The sequence below is a fragment of the Cyprinodon tularosa genome, unplaced genomic scaffold (assembly GCF_016077235.1).
Source record: "Cyprinodon tularosa strain WSP-4 unplaced genomic scaffold, ASM1607723v1 ctg592, whole genome shotgun sequence".
NCBI lineage: Eukaryota > Metazoa > Chordata > Actinopteri > Cyprinodontiformes > Cyprinodontidae > Cyprinodon > Cyprinodon tularosa.
Window position 1 is genome coordinate 225,001 of NW_024039332.1, and position 22,348 is coordinate 247,348.

Sequence of the window (22,348 nt, forward strand, 5' to 3'; positions counted from 1 at the left end):
AAGTTGACAAACATCAGCACATAATATCGCTCAGTAAACTGTTACCGATAGAGACACAGAACCTCTGTGCTTTCTTCCCTCCATTTAACCTCACTTTTTTATTAATGTGGATAGTTTTTCAAGTGTTTTGTAAACCATACACCTTCATCAGCTTCAAAATAAAGATGAGATTATCATATAATGCTTTTTTATACAAGTTTCACTTTTTATTGAACTTCTCAAATAAATAGATCTCTTGATTATTAGCTGATTTAATGAGACTGGCTACCTGTTCAGCTTATGTAGCCTGGTTTAGCCAAACAAGATTTAACAATGAAAGAAAGATAAATGAGTTTGATTGATATTTTTCATTTTTCAGTTAGATTGATACAGCCTTTTTTTCGTACATCTGTGTTGCTGCTATTTTTCACATTGTTATTGCTTTTTATTCTCCCGATACAGAGTATTTATATTGTAAAAACTCTGTACAGTACCATATGCTGGTGAAGATTCTCAGTCATGCAGGTCATAGTACTTCCAGGAAGCAATGAGACGACATTTTGAATAGAAAAAGCTTCCTGGATAGAAGCGAAACATCTTCAAACTTGGAAAACAAAGTCCAGTGGTTTGTTTTTTTAAGTTTTTTGGAATGTACACTACAATAATCGTTTTTTTCCCCCATCTGTTTATTTTATTCACTTTTCTGAGGTGCAAATTGTGTGACCACTTCTACTATAACCTTTTGCTGCTGTAAACACCACAATTTCCCAAACAATAAAGAGATTTTCTATTCTATTTTCTACTTACTTTACTTATTATTGATCAATAATTGACACCACCATCATAGAAATGTGTGATCATTAACATTTAAACACATTTTTGACTGGTGGGATGAGGATCTTTGGTGGAAAACCTTGTTTTGAAAATACCTGCATAGCTACCCCTAGCCATCTGGTCAGACTTGTTTAATTGAAATGAACGGACAACATTGTTTCATGCTGAACTATTAGTAAACATACCATCAGTGAACAGACCACATTCTCCAAATTCTCGTCGTCTTAACAAATATCATAAACTTACTGAAAATGATGCTAAACAGATTTGAAAAAGTGCGAGCAAAGCACAGGACTCACATGTACAACTTATGCTTTTCTTCTCCTCAGAACCACTGGTTTTCACCCTTGGCTGGTTCGCACTCATAGTCCTAACTCATGCACACACTCACCTACGACAGACATGCTTCCTGACAGGCTGTTCTGTTCTGTTTTTCAAAAAGACCACCAGGACAGTGAAGAAACAGACCAAAGAGGCTGAAAGGAATGATGCATTAGGTTGTTTGGGGAAAGTGCCAACAACAGCTGCTCCTACACTCCAAAGGAACAAGTCAAGGTATCATTAAAGATTGATAAGTGAACCCTCATTCACTGCTTGGATGTTTTTACACCATCTTGCTGTAAATTTGCACTTGTTGAATGAGAGGCTCAAATAATTCAAGAGATTTAGACCAACTGTGGAGATTTAAGGAAGTGAAACTGTGAAAACACAGAAAAAGCTCTTAGTAAATGGAGTTGACCATGAAACAGCATCGCTAACAGGGTTGCTACTGAAGGCAAGTTATGTTAGATTTTATCATCACAATAAATTAGGATAAATACAAATGCATGCCACACTTTTTAATTCAGTAACAAATTTGAACCCTTTGATAATATTCTCTTTTCTGTTTTGATCTTCCATGCAAAATGCGATTAGGAAGCAGTACAGTTTGTAGCTGTAACAATGTAAAAAAAAAAAATAATAAATAAATCCAGTGTCTATGTCTTTCAGATGTGTTTACTGCTGACTGTAAATTGAGAAAAGAACATTTCTCTTGTTGATAATCAAAGCAGATAAAGACAGAAAATAGAAGAGTTAGCTTTGTTTCTATGAAGCCCAGCGGTTTTCAGTTTTCCTGCAACAGCGCCACAGGCAGTTCCTGGCTTTCCAGTCGTTTGAATGATGGCAGGCAGGAAATGAATCATGCTGGGGTAAAGAAGGCGTAAGGAAAAGGGTGAGGGAGTTTTAAACCAAATAAACACCGACTGATGAAGTCAGCAGTGAACCCAGATACAGAGACAGACACTAAAAGTTAAAGGTTACCAACCAGGAATTGATATATTAGGGATCCAAGTCTTTGTATTCCTTCTGATATGAAGCATGTCATCCACAGCAAGGAGGGGCGAAAGTTCAGCATTCAAATAATCCAAAATCAGACCCGCTTGTGGCTGCCTCAAGCTCTTGAGCATGCAAGAGAGAAGTTTTCCCAGAAAGCAGAAGTAGGAAGATATTAGTCTTTTAGTTTGTCTTTAGCAGAGGAAGGAGTTTGTTCTCTTTCTATTCACTTCTGCCTGTCCGCTTGCTTCAACAAGGTGTGTGTTTCTGTGTGTGTGTGACAGTGTGTGTATGTGTGTAGTCTCATTTCCTGCCTGGATGTGTTTCTGGGCTCCAGGCGGCAGGCTGCTCAGGAACACATGGCAATCCCCTGCTCTACCAGGGGTTCCGCATTCCCCTCTCTCTCTCTTTCACACACACACAACCACTCCTATTAGCTCCTGCTTTGACCCCCCCCCCCCCCCCCATGCTGCAGCCAAAACTCCACACACACCCACCTCTGGTCTTTTGCATGGCACCAATACCCCACCACCCCGCCCCAGACTCGTGTATCAACTGACCCACAGTGGAATGGCACTCAGGCAGCCCTACGTACCCTGAGGGTGTTGTTAGTAGGTCAGCTCCACTCTGCTAGCAGGTCAGTTTCTGCTAACCAACACAAGATTTGAAAACCACTCATCTGAACCATAACAGGCTGAAGTAACTGCTGCGGTTATTCAGTTCTGCTAAGTCAGAGGGTTTATTTTTTTAGCAGTATCACAAAGGAGGAAGTATGCACATACTTAATAAAGTAAAAATTTTATACTTATGGTTTAGCAGTAACAGAGAAGGGAAATAACAACTGCTGTGATCACAGAGATCTGTTTGGTTAAAAGTCTGAGAGATATAGGATAATGAAAAGAATCAGCTTGACTAGCCAAAAAGGCTACGTTCACACTGCAGGCCTTGATGCGCAATTCCGATTTCTTTGTGCAATCAGATTATTTTGCGTTGCCGTTCGCATTTCCGAATATATGCAACTTGCATGTGATTTCCTGTGTAAACTGCATTCATACAACTTATGTGTCCCGCATGCGCAATAAAGGACGCAATGACGTCACAAGCCGGCGTGCTTCGTGTTTTCCAAACCTTAAAACCTCAATCTTTTCAAGAGGCTTAAAAAAATAATACTCTCTGCATCATCGTCTGCCATGGTTGTTGTTTTTCTTGCCGCTTCATTGTAGCAAGAAAGAATATAGTGATCTATTTCGGTTACTAATGCTGAACGTAGCCTAAGAGACTCAAATGAGTGGTAGGGCTGCTACATGTTTTATAGGAAGGAATGAAGGAAGGAAAGACAAAAGGAACCAAGTAACCTAGGTACCAGGGAAGGAATCAAAGAAGGAAGGGAGAAAGCAAGGAATAACAGAACAAAGGAAGGAAAGAAAAAAGGTAGGAAGGAAGCAAGAAACCAAGATACCAAGGAACCAATGAAGGGACCAAAGAAGGAAGAAACCAAGGAGGGAAGGAAGCAAGCAAGCAAGGATGGAAGAAAGGAAGGAAGGAAAAAGGAAGAAAGGGAGGAAGGAATGAAGGAACCAAGGAAGTAAGGAACCAAGAAACCAAGGAAGGAACCAAAGAGGGAAGGAACCAAGCAAGCGAGGATGGAACAAAGGAAGGAAGGAAAAAAGGAGGGGAGGAACCAAGAAATAAGGTACCAAGGATGGAACCAAAGAAGGAAGGAACCAAGGTGGGAAGGAAGGAAAAAAGGAAGGAAGGAGCCAAGGGAGGAAGGAAACAAAAAACCAAGGTACCAAGGAACCAAGGAAGGATCCAAAGAAGGAAGGAATTAAAGGAGAAGTTCGGTTTTTTACACTTTAAGCCCATTTTCTGTAGTGTCCAGGATGAAATCGAATGAAGGACACCAAAATTTTGACAATTGGTCCTGTCTCTGCTTTTTGGCTCATTTAGAATCAACCCCTGGCTGCTTTAGAATGGCTAGCATAGAGCATGTCCGATAATGTCCTTAAAACAACCTTAAACGTTCTTTTTTTAAAATATGCTACTCACCGTGTCGTCAGCGCTGTTCAATGACGTTCCAAAAAAAGTTTCGTAAAGAAAAAACGTTCCTGTAGTGTTTTATTTAGCATTTTGTAAATCCCATTGAGTTCTGTAGGAATAGTCAATATTCCGCTGCCACCGGAAACGGAAATGGGGCCTGTTTACACAGTTGTAGTCTTTTCGCTTCACTCTGCGTACTCCGACGTCGAGGTGCTAACGTCTCTGTTAAACACTTTAAAAAACTCTGAAAATGGAATACGAAAGGTGGATTCTTGATTCTCGACGTCGGAGTACACAGAGTGAAGCGAAAAGACTACAACTGTGTAAACAGGCCCCATTTCCGTTTCCGGTGGCAGCGGAATATTGACTATTCCTACAGAACTCAATGGGATTTACAAAATGCTAAATAAAACACTACAGGAACGTTTTTTCTTCACGAAACTTTTTTTGGAACGTCATTGAACAGCGCTGACGACACGGTGAGTAGCATATTTTAAAAAAAGAACGTTTAAGGTTGTTTTAAGGACATTATCGGACATGCTCTATGCTAGCCATTCTAAAGCAGCCAGGGGTTGATTCTAAATGAGCCAAAAAGCAGAGACAGGACCAATTGTCAAAATTTTGGTGTCCTTCATTCGATTTCATCCTGGACACTACAGAAAATGGGCTTAAAGTGTAAAAAACCGAACTTCTCCTTTAAGCAAGCAAAGATGGAACAAAGGAAGGAAGGAAAAAAAGGAAAGAAGAAACCAAGGAATCAAGGTACAAAGGAAGGAACCAAAGAAAGAAGGAACCGAGGTGGGAAAGAACCAAGCAAGGAAGGATGGGACAAAGGAAGGAAACTAGTATGGCAAAAAGAAGGTGTAATTCAAAGTCAGTACTTGTCCAGACTGTATGGACCCTTAAAAACACCAACCATAGGGACTGTATGGTAATAACTGCTATCTCAGACACATACGTTCAGTTTAACAACACCTCTAAAATCATTCACAGTATATATCTAAAGTCGTAGGGAAGCAGCTGTTCCATACATTGCATTTACGAATTCTCCAGAGAGGTGCACGACTTTACACGAGTGAATAAAGTGAATGTGATTGGTCATTTATCAAGGGGGATGGGATTGTTGTGGTGGAAGGTTCGCAAACAAGTTTGTTTGTGGCTGGTTTACTGGAAGCATCTTGCTAACCAGTTAGCAACCTATTTCAACCGTTGCGTATATTAGCTGCAACATATGAATCAAGATGCTATGACCGAAAAAATTAGATTGACAGATGACCGTTGATATATGATTGGCCAAATTTAGGTGTACAATCTTAAGTAATACTAACTGGCCTGCATAAAATAACAGAAAAACAACACAGATTTTAACACAGGATTTTTTTTTTTTATAGAAACGTTCTAACTTTTTGGACAATATTGTCCAATAAAGAGTACATTTACATACATTTTTAAGCCAGAATGATTTGACATTTAAATATGACTTCCCTATGACTTTAAACAGCCCCAAATTACAGCATTGTCATAAACCACTATGCAAACATGGCTACGTTTTATTCAGAAATAAACATTTTGGTTTGGCTTAATTAAACAATAAAAAATAACTTAATTCAGACTGTGGAATCTAAGCCGGTATGCCACTGGAAATCCAGCTTTAATGAATAAATATTAGCTGACCCAGTGCAAGTGAGTGCAGGATTTAATCAAATGTAAGCCACAAAGCAGTCCCTTTGTATTTTCCCAACGCTTGATCATTGAAAGGCTGCGTTTGCTCCACTGATCATGGACCTCAGAGGTTAGACTGATGAGCTGAACACAAAAACCAATAAGGCAGCTCAATTACAGCAAAATACAGCACAACAAAGATGGAGCTTTTTTACACATATCATTTTACTAAAAGTAGTCGCTTGTCTACCTTGACTTGACTTGCAATACTAACACCATCAACCAACACATCACTGAAAAGTGAGGTTCACGTTTTAGACTCATTGTGTTTGTCTTTCTCTATTTACATGATTAAAATCATGCAAATATTGTACAGTCTAAATGTGAACATTTATTAACACATAAAAAAAAAACATGAATGTCAAATGGAGCAGCATTGACCTTGTGACCTTGTGTCTTTGTATTTCTGTTTATTTGTTTGTCAGGTAGGTAGTTTTTTTTTAGCTTTCAGCTAAATGCCACTCTGTACAGCAGAAAGTTTAAATATGGCAGAAAATAAACTTCTTTAATGTTTTGTTTTTCAAAATATTTCCATATAAGCCCAACAGACTACTAGAGACAAGATGAGCATCATGTCCAGTAACTAACAGAAGCCATGATCTTCAGCTTGAACAATGGCAAAGCAGGGGTTACTGACACCCAAACACAGAGACTGAAGGAAACAATGTCTGTATTGTTTCAGTGATTGCTAACATCATCATGGCGGAAACCAGCGGAAATTAGGGCGTCCATCAGGCTGTCATGTTGTTAAACTGCTGCTGATTGGTGACCTAGCCGATAAATTACTCTCATCTATGGGTTGGTCATTTGACCCAGAACTAAATGCAAACTGCACACTTACATACTGAAAACAAAAAAAGGAAACAGTTAATGGATTTCCTTCTGCTTCACACTGAAGGCAAAGAGAAGTGAAACAAATGAAGTTAACTGGTTTAGGGACGAAAGCTGCTGTATGTCGACTCATAATTCTGTAGGACAATTTTATGCTTTGTTAATTCCTGTAAGTGCTGCTATTCTTAGACAATTAGAATAAACAGGTTTAATTTATCATGTGTAAAGTAATTAGATGTGCAAAGCCAAGACAACTTGGGGACCACCACAATAGACCTGATACTTTGTTCTAGATTTATTTTGGTGAAACAATTTGTTGATACCTGGAGGATTCACGAAGGTTGTTGGTAAAATAAGACCCTTGAATGTTCACCTATAAAGGTACATTCAGACAGAGCGTGGTGTCTGCAGTGATTTAGACCAGCACTGCAGGGAGTTAACCACTCTGCATTTCAGATGCACGGTGTTTACACTGCAGACTGCAACATCAAATCGGAGGAGCTTCAGCTGCGTGAAGCTGACACCCCACCCACATAAAAAAACTCAGCAAATAAACTGAAAGGATGGTACTTCTTTAGGGCAGGCTTGTGCAGTTAAAATCATCATTTGTAAAAAGAAAAATTAACACTATAAAAAGATCATGTGTGCTACTTTTGTTTCTGTGACATTTTTTCAGTACTACATGATTTGTTCAGGTGAAACAGTCGTTTTTGCTGAATTAGTTTTTAAAAATGGTGTGATTCTTAATGCCGACCGATGACATCACCATGCTGTTTTAGAATTGCTTACATTTTTTAGTTCATCAGCCTCCGAGGTTCTTCATTTTGGAGCCACTGTTTCCGCTGGCAACACAATGGCATTGCCTGTCAAAGTCTCGCTATCGGCATTTCAGAATAAAAGCACTGGTGAAACGTGACGTTACCGACTGCTGCAAAAATTTTACTCAATGCACAACTTTTGAATCAGTGTTGAGGGACCATAATTATGAAAAAGCCCTGGAGGAGCTGAAAAAGTAGATCACTTTGGGTCACCCTGGGTGACGGTCGGATTCAGCCGTACTTTTCATGTAAATCTACCCGGGCAGAGAGCACCAACGCTGGGCAGTGGGCAGCGACAGACTGGGGTCTGTGCTGGAGGTAAGGGAGGACAATGAAGAGTCCATCTAGAACTACATTATTAGAGCTTTTTGTAAAGCCACCTAAAAACCTCTCCAGAGCATTCCTTCTTTAATCTTTTGTCAACATTATTATTATGTTCTATTCTGGCTGATGTAGGTTTGTTCAACCGTCCCACTGTGAGATCATCATTTTCAATATCAGACACTGTCTGATATTCATTACATTAAAAAAAGCGACCTAAATGGTACTGAACAAGGTGATGGAAGATAATAGATTTAGAGCTACAACCAAAGATTCTTAACCCATTTTCTAAAAGGCCTCCAGAGTCACATTCTTGCTGCATAACCCAAATGCACTTAAAACTAATGTTACAAAGTAATGGCTGAATATTCTCTAGAGTTGTATTCCTGGTTTTATCACTTACAGGACATTGTCAATCATGGATCATCAAGACTTCTTTTCTTGTTTTAGATAAAACATTTAAAGAGTTTTGTTGTTTCTTAAACTGTCTTAAGTAGACAATAGAATCCAACAAATAAATGAGGGAGTTAGAAACCCATTTCTATTTTCGTACATCCAAAACAGTTTTTTTATTCTTAGCAAAAACAAACACAAAAACAAAAGAACATCACGCTAATGGAAATTAATAAATCAAGAAATATTTGGAATTCTTGGTTAAGGCATTTAATCAGAGGAAAACAAACTGTCTTTCAGTAATTATCCTGTCCATCACCAAACAGAGCCAATGAAGGAAAAAGCACATTCCGATCTGTCTCTTGCCAACTTGCTGCACTCCTTATATTTTCAGTCCAACGTTTATTGTGAGGGGCTTATAAGGCACAACGTCAATGAATCAAACTTAAATAGTGTGAAACAGAGGTCAGCCATTCAGTTGGAGTCTTTGTGAATCAAGGTGGTGCAGAACAGTCTAGTTTGGAAAAAGAAAAAAAGAGGAGTGTGCTCGTTGGCAAAGACCCAGAGACTTTACTAAGAGACACGGCAAAACATGTTGAGATCTAACAAGCCCTGCAGTGTCAACTTTCTTAACAGCCAACAGCAAAGAAGAACAACCACTCTTGACCTTCTTAAGAGGGAGTAACACATTAATTGTTTTTGTTAAGGAAAGGCGGAGCTTTTTTCTCCTAATTCGTGGATTTCATTTGTTTCATTTTTGCCATTTTTAACTCTCTGCACATCAGCAAGTCAGACTCCCTTTAATACAGATTAGAAACAGAAAAATAAACAGAATCTTTTAGCAGAACTGGACTTTTCAGAATCATAATCAACCTTATTAAGGTTAAGGAAGCTTTGGTTTCTGCCTCTGATCATATATCAACAGCAGTTATATAAAAAAATACAAATGAAATCAAATATAGACAAGTAGCAGTATGGACATGTGTGAGTTGGACATTCTGACTTTTTTTTATGATGGCGCCAAACTGCTTATATGTTTCCCAGCAGAGATTTAACTTCATGTTACAAAAAAAAAAGAAAATAAAGCTTCTGCTTTTCAGCTTCCTGTATTTGTCAGGATTTACCAGCTTAGTCGACCAAAGAGAACAATATCCTAACAGAATTTAAAGGGTTCTAGTCTATCCAGCAAATCAGGAATTGAGAAAGACTTCATAACATTTAGAATAAGTTTGTTCTTTAGAGCCAAACATGTGCATGTTACTTACAAACATGCCTGTAGATGTATTTTTATGCACTGCTTAAACCTAGATTTCCTTGCTTTACAGCTCTGTGACATTCCGACTCTAGCAAACAAACACACACAATAAATCTGCCTCATGACAAGCTGTCGAGATAGAGCAGCTTTGGGAGTCATGTCTGATAAATCCAGCTTCTCGCACCACATGACACCTCAGTTTCACATTATCACGGTCCTGTTGTCCCCCTCTGTGTGTGTGTATTGTTTGTGCGTGTTGTACTCACCAACACCTGGCCAGGTACATGTGTTCTTTGACAAAGACGGATCCAGAGAGCAGAACGTACCAACAGGTAGCAAGACTGTCTGGACTGGAAAAGACAGAAATCATTTATGAGCTTTATTCTCCTACACACTTTTTAATGTCAAAGTTCTGTAGTAATAATACCAGAAGTTCACTGCTGATATTCCTATGGTTATATGGCTTAAATGCTAAAACCTTTGGGAAAAAAAAAAAAAAAAAAAAGGAAGGCAAGCGGACAGATTGTGTGATAATAAAAGCAAGATAGAAAGCAGGATTTGCTCGACTAATGGATAGACGTATGAAGACTAGGGCTGGGTATTTTTGCCAAAGTCCTGAATCGATTCGATTTATATTCATTCAGTTCTAAATCGATTAATTTCGATTTGATCCGTTTTTACAGTTATGAAAGTGGTTTAACTGTGTTTCAAAATACTCATGTATTTTATCTTTTCCTGTCACATCAAACGTAAAGTGCAAACTTGTCAGACAGTTTAAACTTGAGATGTGAACAAAACTGTCTCAAAAGTGCAAACTTGTCAGACAGTTTAAACTTGAGATGTGAACAAAACTGTCTCAAAAGTGCAAACTTGTTTGTGAAAAGTGAAAAAGTCTGACATGAGCAAGCAGATGTCACACAGCGGGGACACAGCAGACATGCATGAGCTGCATTATCTTCACTGCATAAACTATATTTGCAGCATTGTCTGTATCAACTACAAGGTGTTTGCTGGTCAGCCTCCATTTGTTAATGTCTTCAGTCAACCTATTGGCTATATTTACAGCTGTTTTTCTTGAAGTCATCTTGAGTGCATCTTTCCTGCTCATTTGAATGTGAACGTCATGTACTAATCAATCTCATTCCCTAGACATTGATTTTGCAAAAATGTAAAGGAATCGATTTAAAATCGATTAAATAAATGTTTTACCAAGCCCTAATGACGATGAGGCTAAAGGATAGGAAAAAGTCAAGACTTTTTCAAACTTGATTGTTTTCCTTTAATGTTTCTTCAAATCTATAAAGTACTTTATCAAATCTTATCTTATACATATACACAAATAAAAGTGGAGGTTATTAACTATAGCAAACACATTTCAGATCATTATGAAGCATGTAAAATAGATTTTGCATTGAAAAAGGAGAAAATATTCAGTTAAAAATCTAGGGCATTAATGCATTAATTGCGATCAATTACAAATAATGTTCCTTTGATTCCCATTGAAGACTATGGTTAAATATTCCATTTTATGAGCTTAAAACTGCCTTGATATGCAAAATAACAGTATTTTAGACAAGCGATACAAAATGCGTTTAACAGCAGTGAACCTGATTAATCGCAATAAAATAAAAGTCCTAATTAAATCTCATGGTTTAACTTTTCTACCTACTTTTGACACAGATTTCAAAGCTCCCTTCAAAATCAAGCTTGACTTTATAAAACATTGAGCATTGCTGACTCTAACCTCTAACACTCATGGTCCTTGTTAGTGTTTTTATAAAAGTTTTAATGTTAATAAAAGATCAGTTACAAAGACATGAATAAGTCTCCAGTAAGCAGAGATTTAGTATGATTGACACGAGTAAGTCAGGAGGAACAGATTATGTTAATGTTGCTGGGCTTATATCAGCCTAATCCTGCAATACTGAGTCATTAAAGATGGAATAAGTCATCGCTTGCAGAGAGATGAACATTAATTCTCATTAAAATGACATAATGTGCTGTTTGAAAAGGAAATTGGGCTGTGGATGTTGACATCCATAACTTTTCTGTCACATGTTTATTTTTCTAAGCATCAAATAAATCTTGCATCAGTGACAGCTGGCAAAGAGTCTGTTATGTTGCTCTCAACTTTGGTTACTTTTTCTGAAGAAATATAGTAATTAGGTCACAGCAAGTCAATCAGGTAGAGGCCCGGGCTTTGAATAGGCCAATTCAAAATATATTAGCTGATAGATATTATTGCTGCAACTAACAATTATTTTGCAAATCGATAAATTTGTCGATTATTTCTTTTATTAAATAATCGGATAGCAAAAGGTTCCTTAAAGAAGACTTTTTGCTAAATTAAACAAGGTGAAACTAAAATGATTCCACTTGAGGAGTTCTAGCATATTGACAGACAGAAAAGCTTTTTTTTTATCTTAAATGTAAAAAAAATTTATATATTTGTTTTTACAATTTTGCTTTAATTGCATCCATCAGCTAAAGGCATGTTTCAGCGTATCTGTACTCCAGTTAACGATTATTCGATTAATAAATTAGTTGACTGTTATTACAAGTTTTAAAAATAATTGTCATTGTTTCATGTTCATTTTTCTTTAGTTGGTCCCAAAGATAAAGTAACGTCATTACAGTTATTTCCAGAATGATGGATGGAAGTGAATACTTCGAATATTACATTTCCAGACCTGATATTTTCATTTTTAAGATCCCTCTGCCTACTTCATGCAGTCAGACGGAGCTACTGAAGACATTTCTTGATTGATTACTCTGCTACTTGATGACTACTCTACAATGTGACACTACAACAGCAATAAATTGTGCAATTTATAATGTGCAATTTACCATTTGATACCCTGTGCAATAACTGTTTCTCTATATTTGATATCCAGTGCAATAATTATATATATAAATATGAAGATCCCTCCATATAAATAGACATGTAAACACCATGTAAATAACCTGGTATAATGATCCTACTATACAGGTGCTGGTCATAAAATTAGAATATCATGAAAAAGTAGATTGATTTCAGTAATTCCATTTAAAAAGTGAAACTTGTATATTATATTCATACATTACATACAAACTCATATATTTCAGATGTTTATTTTGTTTAATTTTGATGATTACAAATGACAACAAATGAAAATCTCAAATTCATCATATCAGAAAATTAGAATATTACTGAAGACCAATAAAAACAAAGGATTTATAGAAATGTTGGCCAACTGAAAAGTATGAACATGAAAAGTATGAGCATGTACAGCACTCAGTATTTAGTTGGGCCTCCTTTGGCCTGTATTACTGCAGCAATGCGGCGTGGCATGGAGTCGATCAGTCTGTGGCACTGCTCAGGTGTTATGATAGCCCAGGTTGCTCTAATAGTGGCTTTTAGCTCTTCTGAATTGTTGGGTCTGGTGTTTTGCATCTTCTTCTTCACAATACCCCATAGATTTTCTATGGGGTTAAGGTCAGGAGAGTTTGCTGGCCAATTAAGAACAGGGATACCATGGTCCTTCAACCAGGTACTGGTAGCTTTGGCACTGTGTGCAGGTGCCAAGTCCTGTTGGAAAATGAAATCTGCATCTCCAAAAAGTTGGTCAGCTGCAGGAAGCATGAAGTGCTCTAAAACTTCCTGGTATGTGGCTGCGTTGACCCTGGACCTCAGAAAACACAATGGACCAACACCAGCAGATGACATGGCACCCCAAACCATCACTGACTGTGGAAACTTTACACTGGACTTCAAGCAACGTGGATGAAGTGCCTCTCTTCTTTTCCTCCAGACTCTGGGACCTTGATTTCCAAAGGAAATGCAAAATTTACTTTCATCAGAGAACATGACTTTGGACCACTCACCAGCAGTCCAGTCCTGTTTCTCTTTAGCCCAGGCAAGACGCTTCTGACGCTGTCTGTGGTTCAAGAGTGGCTTGACACAAGGAATGCGACAGCAGAAACCCATGTCTTTCATACGTCTGTGTGTGGTGGTTCTTGAAGCACTCACTCCAGCTGCAGTCCACTCTTTGTGAATCTCCCCCACATTTTTGAAGGGGTTTTGTTTCACAATCCTCTCCAGGGTGCGGTTATCTCTCTTGCTTATACACTTTTTTCGACCACATCTTTTCCTTCCCTTCGCCTCTCTATTAATGTGCTTGGACACTGAGCTCTGTGAACAGCCAGCCTCTTTAGCGATGACCTTTTGTGTCTTGCCCTCCTTGTGCAAGGTGTCGATGGTCGTCTTTTGGACAACGGTCAAGTCAGCAGTCTTCCCCATGATTGTGTAGCCTATAGAACTAGACTGAAAGACCATTTAAAGGCTTTTGCAGGTGGTTTGAGTTAATTAGCTGATTAGAGTGTGGCACCAGGGGCCATCAATTTTGAACCTTTTCACAATATTCTAATTTTCTGATATGATGAATTTGAGATTTTCTTTTGTTGTCATTTGTAATCATCAAAATTAAACAAAATAAACATCTGAAATATATGAGTTTGTATGTAATGTATGAATATAATATACAAGTTTCACTTTTTAAATGGAATTACTGAAATCAATCTACTTTTTCATGATATTCTAATTTTATGACCAGCACCTGTATAAAAAAAAAATAAATCAATCAAGTAGGTCTGCCAGGACTTTGGTATCAGGGTGGTCTTTTAAAGGATCTGGTTCAGAGCATTTAATACCTTCCAAAATGATTTCAGAACTGCTTTTGTATGAACTCCAGTTTTTTCTGTCCGATACGATTTGATTAAGGATCCAAAGACATGCGAGTGTGACAAAGATGTAGAGGAAATCTGTTAAAGGGGCTTTTATATGTCAGAATAGACTTAGAAATGAAGTAAACTGATTAAAAAATTAAAAAATATCATCTATTCTTAAAGTTATAACTCAAAACCGTTTGACTCCGCTAACCGTTTGACTTTTTTTTATGTGTTAAACATTCTTAATGTTTCAAGAAGTACGTTAGCACTAACTCTTTTTATATAGTTTTATGTTATTCATCATTACATGCTTTTAAAAAGGAAAAATATATCCTCACAACACTCTGCTTAAAACCCTTAAGAGGGATTTTGTTTCTCGGCTTGTTGGATCTGAGTGAGGCCGATGCGATTAACTATCAGCACAGTTTCATTGAGCAGACTTTGATGGCCTTTATCAGCTGTTTTTGTGTGTGTGTAGCTGAGACTAATTGAACATGGCAGCAGCTTTGGTCGAGGTTAAAGTACTTAAGACTTGCCGCCGGTGGAGAATATCTATCACAGGGAAGGAGAGAGAGTACGGTAGGTGTGTGTGTTTATTTGATGGTAAATTAAACTACTGAGTGTCTAATGTGATTTTCAGTGAAGATGATAATGCATCAACATGTGGAGCATCTGTCTCATCCTTTCATCCATCGCTGTCCTCCCCTCTTCGCTCGCATTCCCCCCCACACCTCCGACGCCCCCGTCCGTCTTCCACCTCGTCTCCTCATTCCTCCTGTCAGCTCGTTTGTCATCCTCCTCCCATCTCGACACTGCTATTCTTTCCTTCTTCTGTGCTCTAGCATATTCACAATTTGTTTTCCTTCCTCCTCTGTGTTCACTCCTCATATTTTCATTAAATCTACAGCTTATCTACCTGTTTCTACATTTTCCCATTCTGCCATAACCATCTCTGCCAACCTTTCAGGTCCATCTCGTTGATGTTTCTCCTTCCTGCTGGTCATTCCTCCAGTTTTATCTCTGGGAAGTCTGATTTAAAAGCATGCAACCATTGTGACCAGAGCGGGGTTTTAGATCAAAGCATATTTTTGTGCTAGAACCAAAGTCCAGAGCCAAACCAAACTGAGAATCTGTGCAAAGACTTGCAAGACAACACTGATTTCCAGTTATGTTGCAAAGAGGAGTTTAGTCTCAGAATGTGCAAAACAGGGAGACGAACTCCAAAGTAACTGCAGCTATTATATACTAAAGGAAGGTGAATATGATAAGTTTTGGATCTAACCAGTTGCTCAGCAGCACAACTGGGCACTGAACTCTCACTAGTTCCTTTTACACTATAAACCTCAGACTTTCAGTACAACACAAAGTCCTGAAACCCACCGATATACTGAGATATAGGGATGGCAATCAGAAAGTAATTCCTGTTCAGAACCGGTTCCATGTGTTCCAATTCCATTGCTCCGTTTGGCAGCTCGCTTAACGATTCTCTTATCGATTCCAGGCAGCGACAGAGCCTAGGGCTCTGGGCAGCACGACTTACGTCACGTTTTTACGCAAGTTACGCACACGGCATTCAGTAAGCAAGCAGGACGTGACCAGGCATAAGTCTTGAAAAGCAAAACAAAAAAAATGGCGCCCCACTGGGTAAAGCGATCGAAAGTTTGGCTTCATTTTAAGGAAGAGAAAAATAGCAACAAGGCGCTTTGCAATCATTGCAAAGGAGCAATAACATTGGCGTGAGGAAATACATCCAACATGCAGAGACACCTGCACACACAACATGGCATACATTTTAACGAATGCTGTGTTTTTGATGCCTTCCGGACAGAAGCTAAAGATACGACCAGCATAGAAGGCAACTCTGGTGGTAAGTAGCTAGTTTTATATCACTGGCTGTGCTTAATGTGGTTCCTCGTAAATCATATGCCATTTCTGGAATTAAATCAATTTCCTACCTCTTTTTGGGGTTATTAAACATGCTATGAAGTTGCTCTGCAGTTCAGGGAGCGAGAGAAAGGTGACGCTTGTTTATTTAAATCAGAGGGAGAAGAGTTTATTTCCCGAAATTGTACAGTAATGCTTTTTCATTAAACGGATGGCTTCTCCTTTAGATTTAGATGACTGTGACGAGACGGGTGGCCTGGCTGGCTCAAACGATGGCAGCTCCCATTCACTGCCTTCTGTTTTTGCCGAGGCAGGCAGAAAAAGAATGTCCCAGGCGAAGGTAGACGAATGTCACCGTGCACTTATCAAGTTCATTGTTTCACAAAACCGATAAGAGAATCACCAAGGAATCGAATCGTTTCACAGAATCAATAGGGGAATCGGGATCTTGAAAATCGTATCAATTTCCCAACCCTACTGAGATAACAGAGATGTAGTGCAAGCTAGACCTTTAAAAACGTTCTCGTTAAAACTGATTATTTTCTTTTACTTCGCTGTTCAGCACTGCTTTGTTAGTCTATCCCTTAAAATGTCAATAAGCCACAGAGGAGTCTTGCATTGCACAACAGTTCAGTGGGTATGAATTAGAGCAGAATGATTTGGACAAAAATCCATATTGCGATTATTTTTGACTGATAATGTGATTTGAAAACTGCATTTTGCTAAATTGTGATTATATTGCAAATGCAAATAATTGCCCATCCCTAGTATGAAAACTTTTGCACTTCATAGTAGTTAGTTGCTGTTAACTCAAAGGTTCCAGTTACTGTTAAGCAGAGCAGAAGGTAGATGAACACATAGTAAATGCAGCAAATCATGGCAAGTGCAGTTTGTGTTTAATGTAAGGTTTGTACTTACTAAAACAGGATGTGGTTAGCTTCATATCGCTCATATCTGGCAGAGGTGCACATCGACCTGGGAGAGAAAGGTGAAAGATGTCAGCGTAGTGAAGGTGGATAAATAACTCCCCCCCTTGAGCGTTAAGCTCATCGGTCTAAACTGCAAACCAATCGGACATTTAGTGAAGGACTATCAAAGAGATAAAGCGGGAATTGTAAAGACAAATCAAAGATGGAGATGGAGAAGAGAGATCACATCTCTATGCATTTCATGAGATCATATATTGGTCTTCAGAGGACCAATATATTGGTGAAATGCCTTTAGTGCATCAATGCATAAGAAGATAATAGGCAGTGGATGAGAATAATCCCATGCAACATTTTGTTTTAGATAGAACTTGATTAGATAACTAAAACAAAACACGCCAGCTAATAGGCAGTGGATGAAAATAATCCCACGTAATTTTGTTTGAGATAGAACAGGATTAGATTAACTCAAATAGAATAAACAAACAAAACCTATCAGCCAACAAATCCTTTTCTGCTCTAAATGTCCACTCTCTCCAAGGTTGAATACATTATAAATAGCTGTATCATTAGCTGGAATCTGCAAGCAACCAAACGAACTCAGCCATACTGGATAGGTCTAAAGGTTGAAAGACAGACTGTAAGCATTGATAGGGGAGTTTGAGTTGGTAGTCTGTCCCTGAGACATAAAAGCTACAGTCCATGTAAAGCAGGGGTCACCAACCTTTTTAAGGCTGAGGGCTACTTCATGGCTACCGAGTTATAGGTAGGGCTACCAATACTGACCTATGAACTGGAGGGATCAGTGTTCACCTACAGTAAATCTCATCCATAAAAACTCATTTTTATTCTTATTTTAATCTTTTATTCATTTCTAATTTTCTTTTTAATATTGTCATTTTGAAACCACTGAAATATGATGAAATAGTTAACATGATTAAATAATACATAAATGATTAAAAAGAACAGCAACAGAATAAAAAAAAATTTAAACTTAACCCACTGAGTTCTTCTGTTTTCAGAAGACGAAGAGGGCACCCCATGTGGTCCTTGAGGGCGCCTCGGTGCCCACGGGAACCGCGTTGGTGATCCCTGATGTAAAGCCTTTTCTTAAACCCTTGTTTTGTGTTTCTGATATTAAGCTCATTGTCTGATAACTTGGCTTCTAAAGCAGAGGTTTGAAACACATCAAGCATGAACTAAAGGAGCCAGACTCAGGACCTACCACCCTGCCTCCTTAAAATATATCTTTTCTAGAACACAATCACAGCGAATTAAATGGCAAAATTACTTCCTTAGGATCTCATTCAGAATTAAACCTTGTAATGATTTGCTTGTTGAATTTATGGATCAATCAAAGACAACGTGCTCATGATTTTCTTAACTTCGTCTCTAATGTCCTACAGCTAGAAAGAGTCCGATCTGCCTGTAAGGACAAGCCTTGGATCAGGCTCAATCTGACTGCAGTCAGCAGAAATGGAGCATTTGTACCACAGCGCTTATTGTAGAATTTTAAGCAACAACAAGCTAGTAGTGTTATGGCAGGACATTTTTTATGCTTTTAGGGTTTCATTTAGTCTGTTGTGCACAGATATCATGATTAAAATGTTGTCATGATGTAGAAACGCTAGAAACGGAACAAAACCATCCTGCTCTGAATGTATTACTTTTCTATATTCAGAGCCAGCAGCAGAGTATATATCTTAAAGATCAGTATTCAGCCTAGATAGATGGTAAGTTATCCTATATATTGAAAATGGTTTTGAAAAAAAAAACAAAAAAACAACCAAAGGCAAGTATTGAGTGTCTCAAAGCAGCTTAACAGGATGGAACAAAAAAAAAAAAAAGACTCACCTTAACTGGTGTTCCCTAAGGTGTGAGAGCACATCCATGTGGTAGAGGTGGCAATAGATGATGTGTAGGTCCTGCCCAACATAAAGAAAAGGAAAAAAAAAAATTTGGTTAAGTTTCATTTAGAAAATGCACTAAATTATTCCATATTTCTGACCAAGAAAAAAGATAAATCATGAGATAAAAACAAAGAATACATTCATATGTGGTTCTTTTAAGGTAAAACTGCTTTGACTCATGTTTGATATTCACTGACGTTTGAAATGTTCTCTCATTCTTCAGAGAGAAACTAACGTCTGCTCTGTATAAATCACATCAAGAGGTTCAAGCTGACAGTCGCCACTTGGCCTGTGTCAAACCCCGACTATTAAGTCGACACCCTCAAAGCAGACAGGCAGGCAGACCACTTATGTGCCCACATGACAGCAGGGACACGCGCACAAACAGTGATATACCCTCTCCTGGACTCAAAATAGACCTCTATCAGGGCCAGTTGTCAAAACATTCAAAGGACGACGGAGGGTCTGAGAAAAGCTCCATAAGAACATCAGAGATCAAACAAATAGTCGGCTGTGGCTGCAAGATGCCCGCTTTCAACAGGTGGACTGTGCAGAACATATGGAAATAACAGAACGGGCCGATTTCAGAAATAAAATCAATGTTTCTCTTATTTTAAGTGGTAAAAGAAGGAGAATTTGGTCTTATATAGAGATAGTTGCAGAAAATGCTTGAAAATGAGTAAACCACTGAATACTACTTCATGCAGGAGGCACTACCAAGCTGAAACTCGGCCCAATCCCTAAAATATGTGCACAAAAAAACCCCCAAAAAAACGGCCCAATAGGGCTCATGTAAGTAATTATGTGAGAGAGAGAAATACAAATCTTTTTCTAATTTTATCTGTAAGTAATCTGCTGATTTTCAACTAGATAAGTCCTGATGGGTGAGTGGTGGAGTCAAAAATGCAATCCTTTTATTGCATTTTTGCATTATTGCAATAGGGGATTTGTCACAAATCAGTGCAAAAAAGTCACCGCCAATGACATCACACTTTGATGAAGATATAGGTTAAGAGCAGAAGACTCAAAGTTAGCTATTTGGAATCAGAGAGGTGTTTAAAAATAAAGTCATAGGAAGATAATCAGAGACAATTTAAAACTAATCTATTTTCGACCAAAAATAAATAACTTATGCCGGTATTGCATAATATAAATCCCAAACATCAGCTGTTATAGAGTCAATAAAGGTTTATGAGATCAACCATTTTAAAAAGAGAAATGATCACCGACTGAACAAGCAGGAAGGGATCCAAAGGAAAAAGGTCAGTTTGGCGGAAACCTGTTGCTTTGTGTTTGAAAATCAATGTTTGGTTTTTTTGTAAACAAAGCAGGCGGAAGTGGAGATGAACACAAAAGTGAAATTTTTTTTTTAATGCAACGAACTTCTCAGCCTGACACTGGAAGGATTGTTGGGGGGTGCAGGGGGAAGTGAGCAATAAGGGAAATGCACAGAGAAAACTAGAGAGGGAAGGAAAAAGCTTTGGAATGAACGGCACTACGGATCAGATGAATTCCTGCCCTCCATCCTTTTGGGTGTAGTTTTTATCCAACCCACTGGTAGACTCCTGAAGGATAGAAGCATTTTGAGCCCAATGAAGGTTAATCTTGAGCTTAAAGCTAACCAATGTGTAAAAAAAAAAAAAAAAAAAAAAGGGGTTTGAGACACGAAGCATGATACGTTCTTGGGGTCCTGTTATGTTGACACAATCAGGGAATTTAAACCTCATCTCCAGGTGGACTAAAAGCATCCGGAACCCAAACCGTGTTTTTAAGCAAACACTGAAACACAGCAAAAGCTTTCCAGAGGATTTATTGCTGTTATGGTCACATCACATAGGGGAGTATTGGCCTAGTGGTTAGAACAGTGCACTCTGGGTCCCTGAGCAAGACCCTTAACCCCAAACTGCTCACTGGGCGCCGAACAATGGCAGCCCACTGCTCCCAAAGGGGATGGGTTAAATACAGAGAGTTAACTTCCTTGCTCTGTGCTTATGACAGCGTAACGACAATAAAGTTGAATTCTATTCTATTCTATCACATCCAAACCCTGTCGATCACTCAATATCAACTGTGTGTGAAGATGAGGTCTAAGCAGAAAACTCAAACATGGACTCTTTGCAGTGTTTTAATAGTTGGTGATTATCAACATCAATTGGTGATTATCACTACATGTGAGTTTAACATCACTGGTGGTGCAACAGCAAATGTTAAACCTTGTTTTTACTGATCCAAAGGCAGAGCTGTGGTGAGCAGACAGCGGTGACAAAGTGAAAGCCTATCGACTTTAAATCGCTGCTAACTGGGTTAGTGAGCACAACAATGTGCTGCAGTAAGCACTTCTGTTGAGCTGCAGCGCGAACGCGCTACGACCCACAGCCTCAAGGCAGCGGTGGGTGGCACTTTTCCTGGCTTGTTAAGGAGCTCCTGATTTATCTTAAACACTTTGCTTGATTCAAATCAAACATCCCACAAACCTGCAGTTATGATGTTTGCTGATAACAAGGAAAATGTTGGTTAATGAATGACAGAATGAGCATCAGAACCAGAATCAGAGTGATTCCAACCAGAACCACCAACTGTCCCCATTCCATGCATTGATCAGCCTAGAGTGGGATGTCAAAGGATGGGATACCTACTCCTCTGTGGCTGCCCAGGGATTGGGGGGTGGGGGTAACATGATATCAGCTAGCCAGTGTTGTCCTTTCTAAGCCGTCGATACATGCAGACATACAGAGCACCACTTGGATCAGATCTCAAAAAGTGGTGGTTATCATTTCTCTTTCCAAAAGAAAAAGAAAAATCACATCGATGCATCAGATCATAATTATCATCTGGATGAAAAATAAAGTAGTTATTTAAGTTCTAATGTATTCTCTAGTCTTAGATGTTTGACTGCCATTTCATTAGCTGAAAGACCCCGCGTCGTTCCTCAGGGCTGTTCAGTGCTTAGCCTCTCTGAGGAGAGCAGAGCAAGGTTCCTCACCGCCTCCTGACCTCTGATCCGTCCTCCCTGAATCTAAAGAGGTGACCTTAGGACCCCAGCTGTGATTAGGACGGGGAAATGTCAGGAGAGACATGCAATAACTCATCACCAGCCGAGGCTGAGCTTTTCCATTACTTTTATTAATGTGTTTAGATGTGAACAAGATGTATTTGGATTCCTTCAGTTCAAAGGAAAAAAATCACTTAAATCACAAATCCCTAATTAACTTGTTCATCGTTGTCACATTAAGTAAAAATTGAGGGATGACTGATTGAAAACAAGTTCTATTCATAACATGTATTTATCAGGAGATGCTACCATGCCTAGCAAAGCTACTCATTTAACTTCATCACAAAAAAGTAGCAAATAATAATTAAAGTTTGCTATTCCTTATTTTAGAAGATTAATATGTGAGAATTTAAAGGAGCAAT

At 38.6% G+C, this 22,348-nt stretch overlaps 1 protein-coding gene across 7 annotated transcripts in view; it reads right to left on the minus strand.

Annotated features, from left to right (window-relative positions):
• The window catches only part of LOC119797649 (rap guanine nucleotide exchange factor 6-like), a 187,952-nt gene that overhangs the window by 124,300 nt on the left and 41,304 nt on the right, over positions 1–22,348 (minus strand). For 6 of the 7 annotated variants that reach the window (XM_038306812.1, XM_038306813.1, XM_038306814.1 and 3 more), the window contains exons 2-4: positions 18,879–18,949; positions 17,017–17,073; positions 9,774–9,857 (exon numbers count right to left, since the gene is read on the minus strand). In XM_038306812.1, the coding sequence (XP_038162740.1) occupies positions 9,774–9,857; positions 17,017–17,073; positions 18,879–18,949 (212 nt within the window). Of the gene's footprint in view, positions 1–2,119; positions 2,432–9,773; positions 9,858–17,016; positions 17,074–18,878; positions 18,950–22,348 lie in introns of those variants that run through there. The other variant, XM_038306817.1, reaches the window with a different exon arrangement.